Source organism: Phacochoerus africanus, chromosome 15, assembly GCF_016906955.1.
Source record: "Phacochoerus africanus isolate WHEZ1 chromosome 15, ROS_Pafr_v1, whole genome shotgun sequence".
In the NCBI taxonomy this organism is placed as follows: Eukaryota; Metazoa; Chordata; class Mammalia; order Artiodactyla; family Suidae; genus Phacochoerus; species Phacochoerus africanus.
In genome coordinates this window covers 26,123,857-26,141,063 of record NC_062558.1, presented here as the reverse complement: position 1 = coordinate 26,141,063, position 17,207 = coordinate 26,123,857, and the positions used below count along the sequence as shown (strand labels likewise).

The window sequence follows — 17,207 nt, the reverse complement described above, 5'->3', positions numbered from 1 at the left end:
ACGGCAGACAGGAGAACACCCCAGGCCCCTTTTCACTCCCCAAACTTCAAGCAGAACCTCCGCCACGTACTCTGTGTCAGCCTTGGGTTCCTCTGAAAAGAAGAAATTTCCCAGCGTTTGATTAGAAATAATTTCCCAAGTGTTTTCCATCAATCTCAGCAGCCACGGCAGAGCCACTGTCCACGTTACAAATGAAGCCACGCCATCCGCCTGCTTTATCATGTCAGAAAGTATGCGCTGTTATTCAGAGCCAGTGGGCCCATCTTAAGTGGCCTGTTGTAAGGTTATTCCATCTTCCGTCTATCACAGGTCGCCAAGGCGGCATAACTAAGATTCATAATTTCCAAAAGGAGAGTGATTTGTCATCAAGTCCTCTAGCCTTGTGGTTGCTTGTTCCATCCGTCTTATGGTGGCGTGATTAACGGAACAGCCTGGAGATGTAAAATACTCCATAGGCAGCGTTCCCTCTGGAGATCTTCTTGGCTGCAGTTTAATCTTAATGTGTGCAATTAGAAGCTGTAAACGTATGCAGAATATATGGCCTTTGGGGAGCTAGGGTTGTGACGCCGGCAGCCGGCTCACTTAGATGATGGCTCTGGGGTTAGATGGAGAATTCATGGGCCCTCTGGGTTTTGTGATCAGGTGTCTGTTCTCATTTGTGTGGCTGTTCATCTTGGTCGTGTTACAGACTCCAGAGACGGCCTGTCTGCTATCTCACCCCGGGCTCTGGAGCATTCGACACCTGTGATTGTGGTGTGTCATTTCCACTTGGAGCTGGAAATGGTGAAAACAGAACTTACAGTGAATTTGATGCAAACCATTACTGATCAAACACTCACCCTCTGGGGTCTTAGGAATTGTTAACCTTGAAATCAAGGGAGGGTAGCTGATTAGTTCCCAGGGTTTATAGTCTTTTTTTGGCCATGCCCGTGGCATGCAGAAATTCCCAGGCCAGGGATCGAACCTGCCCCACAGCAGTGACAATGCCAGATCCTTAACCTGCTGAGCCACCAAGGAACTCCCAGCACCTTCTTGGTTTTTTTTTTGGGGGGGGGGTGCCTTTTTTTTTTTTTTCAGCTGCACCTGTGGCATATGGAAGTTCCCAGGCCAGGGGTCGAATCAGTGCTGTAGCTGGGGCCTGTGCCACAGTCATGGCAACACCAGATCTGAGCCCCATCTGTGACCTAAGCCACAGCTTGCAGCAGTGCCCAATCCTTAACCCACTGATTGAGGCCAGGGATTGAAACTTCATCCTCACAGAGACAATATCAGGTCCTTAATCTGCTGAGCCATAGCAGAAACTCCATTTTTTAATTTCTGCTTTATTTCTATTTTCATTGTTTATTTAATTCTCTCTCTCTCTTTTGATTTTTAGGGCCACACTTGCTACATATGGAAGTTCCCAGGCTAGGGGCTGAATTGGAATTGCAGCTGCTGCCCCTACACCACAGCCATAGCAACTCAGGATCTGAGCTGTGTCTGTGACCTACGGCACTGATGGATCCTTAACCCAACTGTCAAGGCCAGGGATCAAACCCACATTCTCATGGGTGCTAGTCAGATTTGTTTCTGCTGTGCCACAATGGGAACTCCCCTCTCTCTTTTTTAAAATTCTGTCTGTATTTTTATATGGAAACTCTACTATGCAAAACTCAGATGGTTGTATTTTTCTTCCTCAGGCTATTCCTAGGAAAACTCACTTGTTTTTCATAAGGAAAATTAATCTTATTAGGGCCTTCGATTCTTTCACAGCAACCCCCCCATCAGATTTCTCAGCTAAAATTCACTAAGTCTAATCACTCAGCAGAAGTCCTTGAATTCTTTCCTCCTTATAATAACACGTGAAAAAATAAATAAATAAACAGAGCTCCTGGAATAGAAAACGGCAAAGAAAATGGCTTAAAGGAGGATTGGGTTTCTATTCTTGCACCAGCTGATGAGTCACTTAGAAGATTAGGGCATGTGATGCTTAGTCTGTTGGGACCGCTATGGTGCCAGACCACAGAAATGACACATTTGGTTTGGAAGATTAAAAATACCATCCTCCAGGCAACGGTGAAGACATGCAAACAAATGTGTTTGTAAAGGATGAGTTCAACCTTGGCTCGTATGAATCCCGGATATTAGAGGAAAAATAAAGAGAAGAAAGATAAGTTTGGGCTTCAAATGAGGAAATGAAATCCACTAAACAAATTAGGTAGGGACCTGCCTCACCTCCAAACCTCTACAGGCCGGTCTATTGCAGTTCTTTTTAAAAATCTGAGCGTGGAGTTCCCTGGTGGTGCAGCGGGTTAGGAACCCAGCTAGTATCTATGAGGATGAGGGTTTAAGGATCAGCGTTGCTGCACGCTTCGATGTAGGTCACAGATTTGGCTCTGATCCAGTGTTGCTGTGGCTGTGGTGTAGGCTGGCAGCTGCAGTTCTGATTCAGCCTTTAACCTGGGAACTTATGCTTTTTGTGTAGCAGATCTAATATTCTTTAGAACTGTACTGTGTATGTGTGTGTCTGTGGGTCTATGTGTATAAATACTTTTGTTTTGGAGCTCCCTGGTAGTCTAGTGGTTAAGGATCGGGTGTGGTCACTGTTGTGGCTGGGGTCACTGCTGTGGCACAGATCCCTGTTGGAGGAACTTCTGCATGCCAGGGGTGAGGCCAAACAAACAACCCCCACACCACTTATATCTCACATACGGGGTTGCAATATAAATGTTTACTGTAAATTATGGTCGGAACATTCTGAAGATCAATGCTGTAATTTATGGATTATTCCCTCCCATGATTGGCTTTCATAAGGGTTCTGGGGTGGAGGTTCATCCAGGGCACTTTTCTCCAGCTTTACCTAACCAGAAGGCCAACAGGTTTTCTGAAACTGCTTTGTCAGAGGAGCTAACATGTGTCAAATCAGAGTAAAAGAGTAAAGTCAGTTTCCAACACCTGTCCTGATCACAGAGCACAGTAATGAGTTAGATCCAGTCTTTTTACTGAAACATCACATACTTTTTTTTTTTTCTCTTTTAGGGCTGCACATGCAGCATATGGAAGTTCCCAGGCTAGGGGTCCAATTGGAGTTACAGCTTCTGGCCCACACCACAGCCACAGCAATGTGGGATCTGAGCCTCATCTGCAACCTACACCATAGCTTACGGCAACGCCAGATCCTTAACCAACTGAGTGAGGCCAGGAATCGAACCTGCATCCTCATGGATACTAATCAGATTTGTTTCCACTGCACCACAATGGCAACTCCCACGTAGATTCTTAAAATAGTGCTTTCTTTGGGTGCTGTCTTTGGGTACCATCTTTGTGTTGGCTTTGGTTTTGTATTTACTGTTTTCATTTCAGTAATATCTATTCTCTGATTTCCTCTTCTTTTTGGTGCTTTTGTGGTTTCTCTTACCTTTTCCCCATCTTCTTCTATCGTTGAGTGGCTATTCCATGTATCATGTACATCATGAGGATGGAGTAAGGGATGTTACCTCCTTCTCACTGCTTCACACCTGGAGACACATAACATCTGCTTCTTCCATCCCTGGTGATTTTTTTTTTTTTTTGTCTGCACCTGTGGCATATGGAAATTCTGGGCCAGGGATCGGACCCCCCTTCACAGCAACCCGAGCCACTGCAGTCAGATTCTTAACCCACTGTGTCACAGTGGGAACTCCAAGTGTGCTCTGTTATTAAGGAAAGTGGGTCAGCCTAGAGTCTAGGGCTGGGGAAACTGGTTCCACCTCTTGCCAAGAGGGACCACGAAGAAGGTGGTTATCCACAACTGGTCTAACATGATAGCTCTCAATATGGCAAACCAAAACTTTTTATGTATCTGTGGACATGTTTACATTAAATGCATGCCCCTGTACATGTGTGTACATATATATGGACACAAGAGGGCATTCCTATATAAACCACCTTTACAGTTTCATAAAGAAAATATTCTTCCTAGCTGAAATTGCATCGAAATCTTTTTGAGGACCCATAGCTCACGTTTCAGTAATAACTGGGACTATATTCTGTTGCCCCATCCTTCTGCATTGCAGCAGAAGCATCTTCACGTTTATTAGGTCAAGTTCAGCTCATATTGACTCACCAGAAGGAACAGTTAGTTCACGCAGTGAAATGAAGACAAAGGTTAGGCATGGGAGCAGTGGACTGAGAGGTCAGAGCCGAGTGTCCATGGGGTCTTTGTTACTGAGTTATCAAGCCAAGTCCTTTCCATTGACGTACCCTGAACTCTTCTGTTGCAGAGATTAACCAAAGTGCTGACAGTCTACACGTGTTTCTCCTGATCTGTGGACTCAGACAAGTGAAAGACCCTCTCTACTTGGTGGAGGCATTCTCGGGTATGTTTCCTACTGGGATCCTTTGGATGTGGAATTCCACCGGAGTCCCTGTCTTCCCATCTCTCTCCTTAGGACTTTGAGTTTTTCTCCTCTTTTGCACATTAGCAGGACTGTTTCTGGATTGTTACTTTGGAAACAACCAGAAAAATAATCACACTGTGTAGTAATTCCAGTTGTTTCTTACTTTCCTGTGTTCTCAGCTTCAGAGGAAATTGTAAAAAAGAGCCAATAATTAGGAGGCTAAAATACTTTTATCTGGAAATATTTCATACATGCCAATTTGTATGATGCGTTTAGAATTTTGTTGCATTTCTTAAGTTAATCTATAGACTCTTCAGTATATTTGAAAGTCCATATTGAGTCATGATGGCATATCCATCCTAATCACATAATCAATTGGACATCTGGATAATGTGTAACATTCTAGTTGAGAAATTTTTTTGGCTGCTCCTGCAGCAATGCAGAAATTCCTGGGCCAGTGATCGAACCCATGCCATAGCAGCAACCCAAGTCACAGCAGTGGCAATGCCATATCCTTTAACCACTAGGCCACCAGGAAACTACTAGAAAAAAATTTTTTCCTTAAAATTATAAAATGTCCAATATTTTTATTTAGCGTAAATATAACTTGGGAACTCTGTTCAACGTCCTGTGATAAACCATAGGGGAAAAGAATATGAAAAAGAATGCAAATATCTGGATAACTGAATCACTTTGCTATACAGCAAAAATTAACACAATGCTGTAAATCAACTATACTCCAATCAAATAAATTAAAAAATAAATATAAGTTGATGAATATGAATGAAAGAATGATATGAAATAATTCATGTTGTAGTGTATTTAATATTAAACTGAATTACGTTTTGAGTTGTGACTTAAAACGCTTGTAAAGGTTTTTTCTTTCTTTTTCCTCTTGAAGAATGGCATCAGGAAGAGCCCAACGTTTACATGGTAATCATCGGTCCTGAAGTAAGTTGATCTGCATTGATCTCCTCTCTGTTTTCCTCTTCATTCTTTTAATGTATTTTCCAAAATTAGTTTGTGTTACTCTTCTAACCAATTTTCTTTCTTTCTTTCTTAAGTCAAATAAGGTCTACTCACTTAAAAAATAAGGTCTATTGATTTAAAAGAAATGAACACCAGACTAAGGTTAAAGATGATGAGGCTTTCTAAGTCCTTACAATTAATTCATTCCTACAAAGGCTAACTAATGAATTCTTACAGGAATACAGAAGAGTCACATAAAGAAAGTTTGTCTAGAGAGTTCTTATTGTGGCTCAGCAGATTAAGAACCTGACATCGTGTCCATGAGGATGTGGTTCGATCTGTGGCCTTGCTCAGTGGATTAAGGATCCAGCATTGCTGCAAGCTGCAGCATAGGTTGCAGATGAGACTTGGATCTTATGTTGCTGTGGCTGTGGTGCAGGCCAGCAGCCGCAGCTCTAATTTAACCCCTAGCCTGGGAACTTCCATATGCCACAGGTGTGGCCCTAAATAAGTAAAAGAAATGCTGAGAACTAATTCAGTAACCACAGCTATGTGTGTACATACTCTTTCCCCCCACCACTCTCTTTCTCTCTCTCTTTGCCTCATCGGCCCTAAAAAATGCATCTCTGTTTTTTTTTTTGTAACTTCCAGAGGAAGGCAGTTCTAAGTAGTCTTGAGCAAGGGCTGTCATGATTGCCTGATGGGGATCAGGGAACAGATGGGGGCTTGAGCCGGATGAAGCAAAGCAATTTTTCAGGGACCGTGGAAAGGCATGCCTTGGGAAGCTGTAGTGCTTTCACAATTTCTACCAGCCCTGCCTCCCTTTCTCCAAGCTAGTCTAATAAACCTGTGATACACCTAAGGACAGGATGCTTGCTGGGCAAATACAGGTCCAGGACAAGTCTCCCGGAACCCCCCACCCCCAAGGCCCCCATGGGAGCATTTCCAGAGCTGCATCCAATGGCCGCCGAGTTAGTTTGCTTGTGTGGAACCAAGAACACAAAGGTGCAAGAGAATGAATGAGTGAAAGGGTAGCCGGGAAAGGGAGCTCTTGAGTGAAGAGCTGTGAAGGGTTATGATCTGAGAGTTGCTAGTCCTTACATTCATTGACATGAATTATTAATAATTCTCAAGCACAACTTCCACAAGGCGCTCCGCTACTCTGCTATCTATAATTAAAAACCCTCTAAGAAATGGGGAAAGGCCTCTTTGGGCTGCAAAATTACCACTTAGCAAAACTAGTTGTAAGCACCTGGCCCTGGGCCACGGGCACACTCAGCCCAGAGCTTTAAGAGATTTGCTCGCTTCTCCTCAGCCGACAAGTGAGACCGGATCTTCCAGATCTAAATCTCCCCGCAGTAATGTAGACAGATATCTTCTCAGGTTTGCACGGACCTGAGTGCAGAAGCAAAGGCTTTGGACTTGGACTCATTTTTTCTTTTCCTTTTTAGGGCTGTACCCGCAGCCTATGAAAGTTCCCAGGCCGGAGGTTGAATTGGAGCTGCAACTGCTCGCCTACACCACAGACACAGCAATACCAGATCTGAGCTGTGTCTATGATCTACAGTGTAGCTCACAGTAACGCCGGGCCCTTAACCCACTGCGCAACGTCATGGATCGAAGCCACATCCTTAAGGACACTATGTCAGGTTCTTAACCTGCTGAGCCACAACGGAAACTACAATGATCTGAAGTTTGGAAATCACTGACTTGGGCCATGCTGGATGGTACGTGTGTATGTGTGACCACTAAATGTATTCCCTCTTGAAAACCAGTGCATTGGCTCCATCCTCCATGAAATTCCCTGCACAGATCTTGGCCTGGGTCAAATATGCTTCTTCTGACCACTCAATGTAAAGAAGCTCTTCCCTATCATCATTATAAGACTTCCAAACATCTCTCAATTTTCAGTGTCAAGAATTCAATTTACTATCACCTTGGAACAGAGAACTAGAAGAAGACTGAACTGATTTTACACTTGAACTTGAGTATTTGCTACAGTGTTACAGGTTAATAGGCTGATCGTTTGGAAATGGATTTGAGAACTGTGTCAGAGGTCAAATGTTTGAACACATTAAAACTCACCTTTCAATCCTTATCTCTTAGAACAGATTAAACACCCCGAGCACTACCATTATTTTTGACATCTGATGTGGGTACACGCTTCTTCCATTCATTTCTTTCTTTGCTAAGTGCTAAGCTCAATGACTGAATAAATTCTGTACATCTAAATTATACACTTTGGGAAGGCTGTCGCTTTTCCAGGTCACGTGCAGGGCCTCTTAGGACAAAATTGCATTGACTTGGTTAGTTAATATGTCTAGCGGACAAGCTGAGTCTGTTATTAGGGAATAATCACAGTGTAGACAGAGTCTTGTGCATTTCTCTCCATAGAGCCTGGTCCCACAGGAGAGCCCAGCAAAGAAGCTACACAGCTCAGCCAGTGGCCCCTGCCAGCAGCCTCAGACCAACTTCAGCCTGTAACTGAACAGGACCCCAAGGGGCTCCTGGGAACAAAAGCCTTTCTGTGTCCCCATTTCTTGTTCTTAGGAAATGGGCCTCATTCAGCCACTATGACCTTCCCTGAGCTCCAAGGGGCAGGTTCAGACAGTTGCTGATCAGGGAAGGGAGGGGAGGCAGAGACCAGGGAGGAGCAGTCAAGCAACAATAGAGCAGCCCTGGGGCAGGATCCTGGATCCTTCTCAAGGAGACACATAATGTTGTAGGCATCTTAAACACCTAAGAGAAAAGTGATATTCCTTATGTTTCTTTTAGAAATGAATACTTTAAAAGTGGACAGCTTCAAGCCCTTCCTTGTGCTTCTCCCTGGCTTAATTGCTCCCTAAACACAATCACCCATAAGCTAAAGACGAGGCACCCTGAGCACAACTGCCTGCGGGTGAAAGATGATTAGCACATGATGGTTTGCAGGAACATTCCTAGTTGGTTCTCATCTCGGATCCACATGCCCTCTCGCAAGTACTGTTATTCTAGGCAATAACCCAGAAGACCACCGTCCTGATCATGCTGAGATCTCCCGACTCCAGCTCTGATGACTAAGATTCCCCCAAAGGAAGAATGCATGTCTGCCCCAATCCTGATTCCTATCTGAAAACCTGTTTTTCTCCTTTTTGCTATAAAACTCTTCACAGTTCTTTCCAATGGGGGACACAGTCCTTAAGCCATTAGCCTGTTGTGACCCCCTTTGCCTGGCAAAGCAGTAAAGCTTTTTTTTTTTTTTTTCTCTTTACCCAAAACTCTGTCTCTGAGTTTCAGTTGGGCACCAGCAGACAGAGGCCGAATTTCGGCCACTAGCCCAAGGACATTTATTAGGAGATTATAGGAGCTACTAAGAGAACTGTGGGAGAGGCTGCAGACCAGGTCAGGACTGCATCTTCATGGTCTCCGGATCATCACCCTCAGGGTCCACGGTCCAGCATGGGTTACGTCTGCCGTATTGTATGGAGTGGACCAGACACCTGATTCCACTTCCACCAGACCCCATCCAGTGAGGGGAGGGGAGGAAGACCCCTCCCCCAGAGGAAGCAGAACAGGTGAAATGGAAGCTGAACAGCCAAAGCAAAAAAATCGATGATCACGGCATATTCAGATTCCCTATTTGTTTTTTTATGAATGATCAAACAAGAACTAAAGACTTTTATAGGTCACTTAATGGAAATAAATGTGGCCATTATGTTTGGTATCTGGCATTTATTCATTGCATTTCCTTTAGGGAAATGGAAAGAATGCTCTTAGCAGTGAAAATGATGCTCGGCTGTAATTTAGTGCAGTAATTATCCCTTATGGCGTTATCCTTTACGGATATATTGACGTTTATGAGCAAAACTTCAAGAGGACGCTTGGATATCTTCATTTACTTCCTGTTCATTTGCATGAACAATATGTATATATGTACATACATATGTACATGTATGAATACCTATGTATGTGTATGTATGTATGTATGTATGTATGTATATTGTCAAGAAGGAAGAAATTTTCCTCATCCTTTCTGGGTTCTTCTGTCTGGTCTGAGAAGTAAATTGACATGAGACAGATGAACAGGAGAAAAATCAATCATCAGTTTTTTTCCCTTGTGGCATAGGTAGGTTCCTAGTCTAGGGGTTGAGTCAGAGCTGCAGGCGTATACCACAGCCACAGCAATGTGGGATCTGAGCCGCGTCTGCAACCTACACCACAGCTCACAGCAACGCCAGATCCTGACTCACTGAGCAAGGTCAGGATACGAACCTGCATTCTTATGGATCCTAGTTGGGTTTGTTACTACTGAGCCATTTGTTTGTTACTACTCCCTCAAACATCAGTTTAATCACAGATATACATAGCAAGAGACCCAGGAAAACTGAACAACTCTCCAAAATGGCTGAGATCCTCAACTTAAATACCATCTTCAGCTAAAGACAAAAGAGGATGTTGGGGGTAGGGGTTTGGGACCTCAAAGGGGAGGAACGAATTTCACATGGAAGCAGAAAGCAAATGGTTAGTAAGCAAATGTTTCCTCCTCCAGACAGAGACTATGGGACCTGGAGAGGAATTTTTTTTTTTTGCTTTTTTTTTTTGGCTGAAATTCCCAGGCCAGGGATCAAACCCATGCCGTAGCAGCCATCTGAGCCACAGCAGTGACAACGCTGGATCCTTAACCCACTGAACCACAGAAGCTCCAGAGATGAAAGTGATAAACAGACTTTGCTGGGTTCCCTCTGTCCACAGTCATAGCTCCCTTCCTGGACCAGCTCCTTGATCTACATTCTTTTAGGCAGTTAGGGGAGGTCAAAGGTTCTTCCTGAGTCTTTTGGGCTTTGATTGTTTATAGCTGGAAATAATAAAAAATAATAATCTGCATGCCAAAGAGACATTTTGGGGTGGCAAATTTTGCTCTCCCATTATCTATATACTCCATCATCTATCTTTCTCTCTCTCTCTCTCTTTTTATCCCCTTATTCCTTCCTTCAAGAAATGCTTATCCAAGGCCACATGTGGTGGACATGTGGATACATAGCAGTGAGTAGAATAAATGGCCCCTGCTGGCAGGAAGCGGGCAGTTGGGTTAGGAAGATAATGGGGACAAATAATGCCAGGGTGGAGGTGTGTCTGTCAGGACAGGGGAGCCCTTGGGGCTGGGGTGTATACAGCATTCACGTCTGTTCCTAATGGGTCCCGTGGCTCAGCTCAGAAGGCACTTGGCACACTCTTCTTTTTTTAATTTAATTTTTATTTTATATTGGAGTATAGTTGATTTATAGTGTTGTGTTAGTTTCAGGTGTACACCAAGGTGATTTGGTTATATGTATACACATATCCATTCCTTTTCAAATTCTTTTCCCATATAGGTTATTATGGAATATTGAGTGGAGTTCCCTATGCTGTACTGTAGGGCCATGTTGTTTCTCTCTCTCTCTCTCTCTTTTTTTTGTTTTTCTTTCTTTTTTTTCAGGCCTCACCCATGGCATATGGAGGTTCCCAGGCTAGGGGTCAAATCAGAGTTATAGCTGCTGGTCTACACCACAGCCACAGCAATGCCAGATCTGAGCCACTTCTGCAGTTTACACCACAGCTCACGGCAACGCCAGATCCTTAACCCACTGAGCGAGCCCAGGGATGAAACCCACATCCTCATGGATACTAGTCAGGTTCATTACCACTGAGGCACAGTGGGAACTCCTTTTTTTTTTTTTTTTCATTTTGGGTGCCCCATGGCATATGGAGTTCCCGGGCTAGGGATCAGATCCTGTCCTTTTATATATAGCAGTGTGTATGTGTTAACCCCAACCTGCTAATTTATCCCTCCCCCTGCCACCTTCGTCTTTTGAATATGATTGCTCTGCTTTGCAATTGACCTTTATCTCTCTACCAACCATTTACAAAATAGTAGGGTGCATGTTCTCAGGTTGCTTGAAAAAAGTGGTGATACTGTGTATGCTTTATTTTTCAGACGCCATACCTGTGTTTCCTTTTGTGGTCATTCTTAGCAAGGGCATTCCAAAAGTGAGGTCTCTGTCCTCCCAGGAAATCAACCTGCTCCTCCATTACTGCTCACTGCTGGCAAGTTAGTTAACACCTTTGGACCAAGATCACATCATCGGTATGAGGCAGAGGATAGTCCTGCATGGCCCAGGAGTAGAGTGGTTGAGAGCCAGCTGGGTGCACTTCACCTCTATGGGCCTCAGTTTCCCCATCTGTAAAGTGGATGGACTAAGGAACTACAGCTTGTGAGGCCAAAATGAGTGCATTGTTGCACAGTACCGGGTTTGTAGGAGGCATCCTATGGGCTTTACATGAAAGAACTTTCTGTGCTGATGTTGACATGGTAGGATTCTGTTTTAGCTGCAGGATGGTTTGAGTTAGGCATTGGTTTTCTATTAAAGCTTCTTTGATTTCTCAGTCCGGCCATTCTCGGCAAAGCGTGTAGTTTCTGCTTACAGCGATGTGTGGAGTGGGGGCATTTGCTGGTACTCTTTGATAAGCAGCGTGGTAGGAACATTCGGTGTGAGCATGACAGGCTTAATGACTTTCCACGATAATTTCTTATATCAAAGATGATTTTCCTTAAGCCTGGGAGTGGAGACAATATATTTTGCTAGAAAATAAATAAGCTCCGACAGGGGAAACGAGAATTTCTTCTTTGCTGCTTGCGGTGCTTTTGCTTTTTAAAATTTCATAACATGGGCTCTCACTACATAAAAATAGCTACCCTTCTTTTTATTTTCTTTATCTTGTGTTTTGTTCCCCTTGGCTTCACTAAGAGATTTGAAAATGAACTGATGCGGAAGGTAAACCCTGGAAAGTTTAATGCGGTTTGTACTTTCAGCTTGAGAGTTGCTGTTATCCCTTCAGTGAAATTTTAGTTAAAGGGTTAGCTGTTTCAGCTGTCTTGTACAATTTGTTTTTTTCCCCCTTGATGAATTCTTTTCCTCTAGATAGGTAATCATGAGAGCAGAAATGTGTTAGTACCATTAAAAACAGGAGGAATTTCTAACTAAAACGTATCATTAAGTAAAACATGTATGTCAGGAGTTCCCGCTGTGGCACAGTGGATTAAAAATCCAACTACCGTGGCTCGCATCACTTCAGAGGTGCAGGTTCGAGCCCAGATGGGGTGCAGTGGGTTAAAGGATCTGGTATTGCTACAGCTGCAGTATAGGTCTCAGTGGTGGCTCAGATTTGATCCCTGTCCTAGGAAGTTCCATATGCCGTGGGTGCAGCCATAAAAACAAAACAGCATATGTCAAACTGAATATGTCGTGCCAAAAGAGGGCTTGCATTAGACTGTTTACCTTTTGTGATGGTGTCACCAAAGTGGGGTCTAGCTGCTTGCCACTTGAAAGCTGATACTGGAGAGGTGGGGCTGGTGGAAAGGAAAGTTTATTTTGGAGTGCAGCATCCGGGGTGGGGCTTGGGGGTTGGGGAAAGGACTTCTAAAGGCCAACTCCCCATTGTCAGTCAGTGGGCAGGAGCTTTTAAAGGGGGCTTTCAGGGGTGCAAAGGTGGAGGGAGGAGGCTCCATGCAGAAACAGCACAGTCAGCTCTGACTCTGATCTTGAAGCTGGTCATGTGGTGATCTGATCAACATCACCTTGACTGTTTTAAGTACAGTTGATCTCCAGTTTCAGGATGAGTTTGTTCCAGTTCCCTGGAATTGTGGCAGCTTATGTCCTGGCTGCAGTCTGGTCAACATGTAGTTAAGTTCTTCCACCTGGGGAGGGGGGGTGGGTTCAGTATCTATAAGACAGCTCACAGGGTGTGGCTTGGAATATGATCTACGCCCTTGAGGAGGAACTAAAGGTCCTTAACTTTTGCTTAGTGGCTTAAACTATTATTATTTGGTCTCATTTGACTGTTTTACTTTGCTTCTGCACTTTCTCACTTTTCTGATTAAACTTATTCTTTTGAGTAAAGTTTTTCTTACAGACGAAAGGCAGATGGAGGATGTGGGGGGAGGATCATAGGGTCCTGCTCTGTTTCAACCTCCCCTTTCCTTTGATGCTCCTCAGTCTTGAGGGACAGGTACAGAACAAGAAAGGGAGTAAAGTCTTGGATAAAGAGGTTGATCATAAACTTGGCAGAGGAACTTGGGTTTAGTTCCATCTCTGTTCCAATTTTCCCCACCTCTTTGAGGGAATGGAACGGCGATGGCTCTGGTTACTTCCTGCTGAAATGGGGCATGGTTCTGCCTAATTTGGGGAATGGACATGAAGTTAGACATAATCTCAAGTTCCAAGCTTAGTGGCAATATTTTGTATTATGAAAAACATTATCTCTCTCTTTGATCACTTTGTCATATAATACCTGGGCAAACATTAGAAAATTAGTAGACGTATTACAATGAGAATAATCTTCTAAACACACCTTTGTGAGAGTTGCCCTTGTGGCTCAGCAGTAACGAACCTGACTAGTAACCATGAGAATGTGTGTTTGATCCCTTGCCCCGCTCAGTGGGTTAGGGATCGGGCATTGCCACAAGCTGAGGCATAGGCTGCAGATGTGGCTTGGATCTGGCATTGCTATGGTTGTGGCATAGGCTGGCAGCTGCAGCTCCAGTTGGACCCTTACCCTGGGAACTTCCTTATGCTGCACCTGCAGCCCTAAAACAAAACAAAACAACCAGAGATGTATCTTTGTATTATTCTCTGAATTTTTTTTCTTTGTTTTTTTGCCATTTCTTGGGCCGCTCTCACGGCATATGGAGGTTCCCGGGCTAGAGTCTAATCGGAGCTGTAGCCACCAGCCTACACCAGAGCCACAGCAACGCGGGATCCTTAACCCACTGAGCAAGGCCAGGGATCAAACCCGCAACTTCAGGGTTCCTAGTCGGATTCATTAACCACTGCGCCATGATGGGAACTCCTGAATTTTTTTTCTTTAATGGTGAAAGGAGATGTACAATATATGTTTAATAGTCCACCAACAGGCTGCTTTGATTAGCCTAAAATCCGCATTAAATCATGTGTAAGCCAGAATGACTTCCCATTCTTTAATATGGGAAAAATATCTTCCCTCCTTTTCTCCTTTTAACTGCAAATCTGACCATAGGAAGCATTATAATAAATATATTTTTCCTACCTTGCCAGAGGGGTGCCTGCTCTGGGTCCATTCATGTCCCTCTGTGCTAGACTTACTTTTTGTTTCTATATTGGCCTAATTGTTCACGTTGGGGGAAATTCATCAGACATAACAAACAAGTACAGAGGTAGGTTGATGGGGAAACATTTTATAGGCTCTACACTTTATCCGTTGTATCCAGTCGTCACACAAATATTGCACACGCACTTCAAGCAGTCAACTTAAAGCCAGAAGATGCAAACTAGTGTATATCTAGGATGGATAAATAAGGTCCTACTGTAGCGCACTGGGAACTAGAATCAGTTCCAGTGTTCAACCGTAATGGAAAAGAATATGATGTAAATCAACTGTACTTCTTTTTAAAAAAGATACTTAGTCACATTACCCCCCAGATTTGTGCATTTTATTCAGACCCACTTCTAAAGGAGCCTTTGAAATAGAGGTTCTTAATATGAAATTCAACCTAGGGGAACTGCTGATTTCTCACTGTCTTTAACCAGGGAAAGAAAATAATGGGCCTCATTTTGGATATAAATTGTTGGCTTTGTTCAGTAGGGGCTGAGAATCTGCGGGTAAACCTGGATGGCATGACACTTTAATCAGTTCATTAGTTTTTTTTGTTTTTTTTGTCTTTTGTCTTTTTTGTTGTTGTTGTTGTTGCTATTTCTTGGGCCGCTCCCGTGGCATATGGAGGTTCCCAGGCTAGGGGTCGAATCGGAGCTGTAGCCACCGGCCTACGCCAGAGCCACAGCAACGCGGGATCCGAGCCGCGTCTGCAACCTACACCACAGCTCACGGCAACGCCGGATCGTTAACCCACTGAGCAAGGGCAGGGACCGAACCCGCAACCTCATGGTTCCTAGTCGGATTCGTTAACCACTGCACCACGACGGGAACTCCCAGTTCATTAGTTTTGTATTCAGGGCATTTTTTGGAAATACCAAATATAAATATTCTGAAAACGTCAAAAAAAAAGAAAAGAATGTGAACAATAAAGTACATTTATGTATGCATAACTTAATCCCTTTGCCCTGTACCAGAAAGGGACACAACATTGTCAATCAACTATACTTGAATAAAATAAATTTTTTAAAAGGAAGAGTGCGCCCTCTACTGGAGGGGTGAAGAACTGCATTGTTACAGGCCTGTAGGAGCTCTGGGCTCTGGGCTCTGGGTTCTGGGTTCTGGGCGGGGGTGGGGAGACTGACTCTGGCACACACGCTGTCACAAGTCCACTCAGTTTCTGATTGGCAGACGATCCTTCCAGGGTCTGGGGAAGAAATTGCTCAGAACTTCCAGACAGGTCTGCACCTCCAGGGCACAGCTATCCGTGTTCTGCAAAACACAAATGAAGCCCGTTTGGTTGTCCTTTTGGAAGACAGCAGCCTGTGTGTGATCTATACCAGATTTGTAACAGATTTGCCAGAGGACATCCAGCCTTCACCCTGAGTACACATGCTTAAGACAAAGATGGGAAACGTTTCTTTTTTTTTGGGTCATTAGGGCTGCACCCATGACATATGGAAGTTCCCAGGCTAGGGGTCGAATCAAAGCTGCATCTACTGGCCTACGCCACAGCCACAGCAACACCAGATCTGAACCACGTCTGCAACCTACACCACAGCTCACAGCAACGCCAGATTCTTAACCCTCTGAGCGAGGCCAGGGATCAAACCCATGTCCTCATGGACACTAGTCAGGTACTACCACTGAGCCACAATGGAAACTTCCAAGGGAAATTTTCATTCTTAAAACAAAGAAAAAATTCTCTTCTTGTTTGATAGCTCCGAACATTAGATCCCCCAACCCTACCCCATGGAGTCAAAAGGTGCCTAAGTGTGTGGAAAAATAAGGGGCAGAAATCAGAGACTGTTTTTTCTGTTTTCATTTGTGTATGAATTTTTAATATAAAAGCAGAGACATTAGGGCAGGTCAGAATATTTTGACAAATAAGTTTCAGAAGTTGAATTTTATGACAGTTATAGACAAACTTGTTAAAATATTCTGGATTTTCTTTTTTCTTTTCTTTTTTTTGGCCACACCTGCAGCATGCAGAAGTTCCCGGGCCAGGGATCAAACCCATGCCACAGCAGTAACTAGAGCCACAGCAGTGACAGTGCCAGATCTTAACCCACTGTGCCACAAGGGCGCGCTTGGATTTTCTTGAAACAAATACATTTCTTTTTTTTAAAAAATTTTTTTTATTGGAGTTCCCATTGCGGTGCAGTGGGTTAAGAATCCAACTGTAGTGGCTGGATTCTGGCCCAGCTCAGTGGGTTAAAGGATTTGGCATTGCTGCACCTGCAGGGTAGGTCACAGCTGTGGCACAGATGCAGTCCCTGACCTCCATGTGCCTTGTTTGCAGCCATAAAAAACGAAATCTTATTGAGATATAGCTGACTTACAACATTGTGTTAGTTTCAGGTGTATAAGAAAGTGATTCAGTTATACACACACTATATATTATTTTTTAGATTCTTTTTCATGATAGATGATTACAAGATATTGAGTAGCGTTTCCTGCGCTATACAGTAGGACCTTGTTGTTTGTCTCTCTTATACATAGTAGGGTGTATCTGTTAATCCCAGATTCCTAATTTATCTCCCACCCCCTTTTCCTCTTTGGTAACCATAAGTTTATTTTCTGGGTCTGTGAGTCTGTTTCTGTTTTGTAAGTAAGTTCATTGTATCATTTTTTTTTTTTTTTAGATTCCAGGTATAAGCAATATCATATCAAGCAATAGCAAGTAAATTTCTTATTGATGGCAACTAAATAGTGTTTGTAGCATCTTTATTGTAC

General features: G+C 43.7%; 1 protein-coding gene across 3 annotated transcripts in view; it reads left to right on the top strand.

Moving 5' to 3' along the window:
- Positions 1–17,207, top strand: part of GLT1D1 (glycosyltransferase 1 domain containing 1) — a 110,169-nt gene that overhangs the window by 58,967 nt on the left and 33,995 nt on the right. For 2 of the 3 annotated variants that reach the window (XM_047761162.1, XM_047761163.1), the window contains 2 exons: positions 4,242–4,337; positions 5,260–5,309. The exons of the other annotated variant lie outside the window; for it this stretch is intronic. In XM_047761162.1, coding sequence (XP_047617118.1) covers positions 4,242–4,337; positions 5,260–5,309 — 146 coding nt within the window. The remainder of the gene's footprint in view (positions 1–4,241; positions 4,338–5,259; positions 5,310–17,207) is intronic. 3 annotated transcript variants of the gene reach the window in all.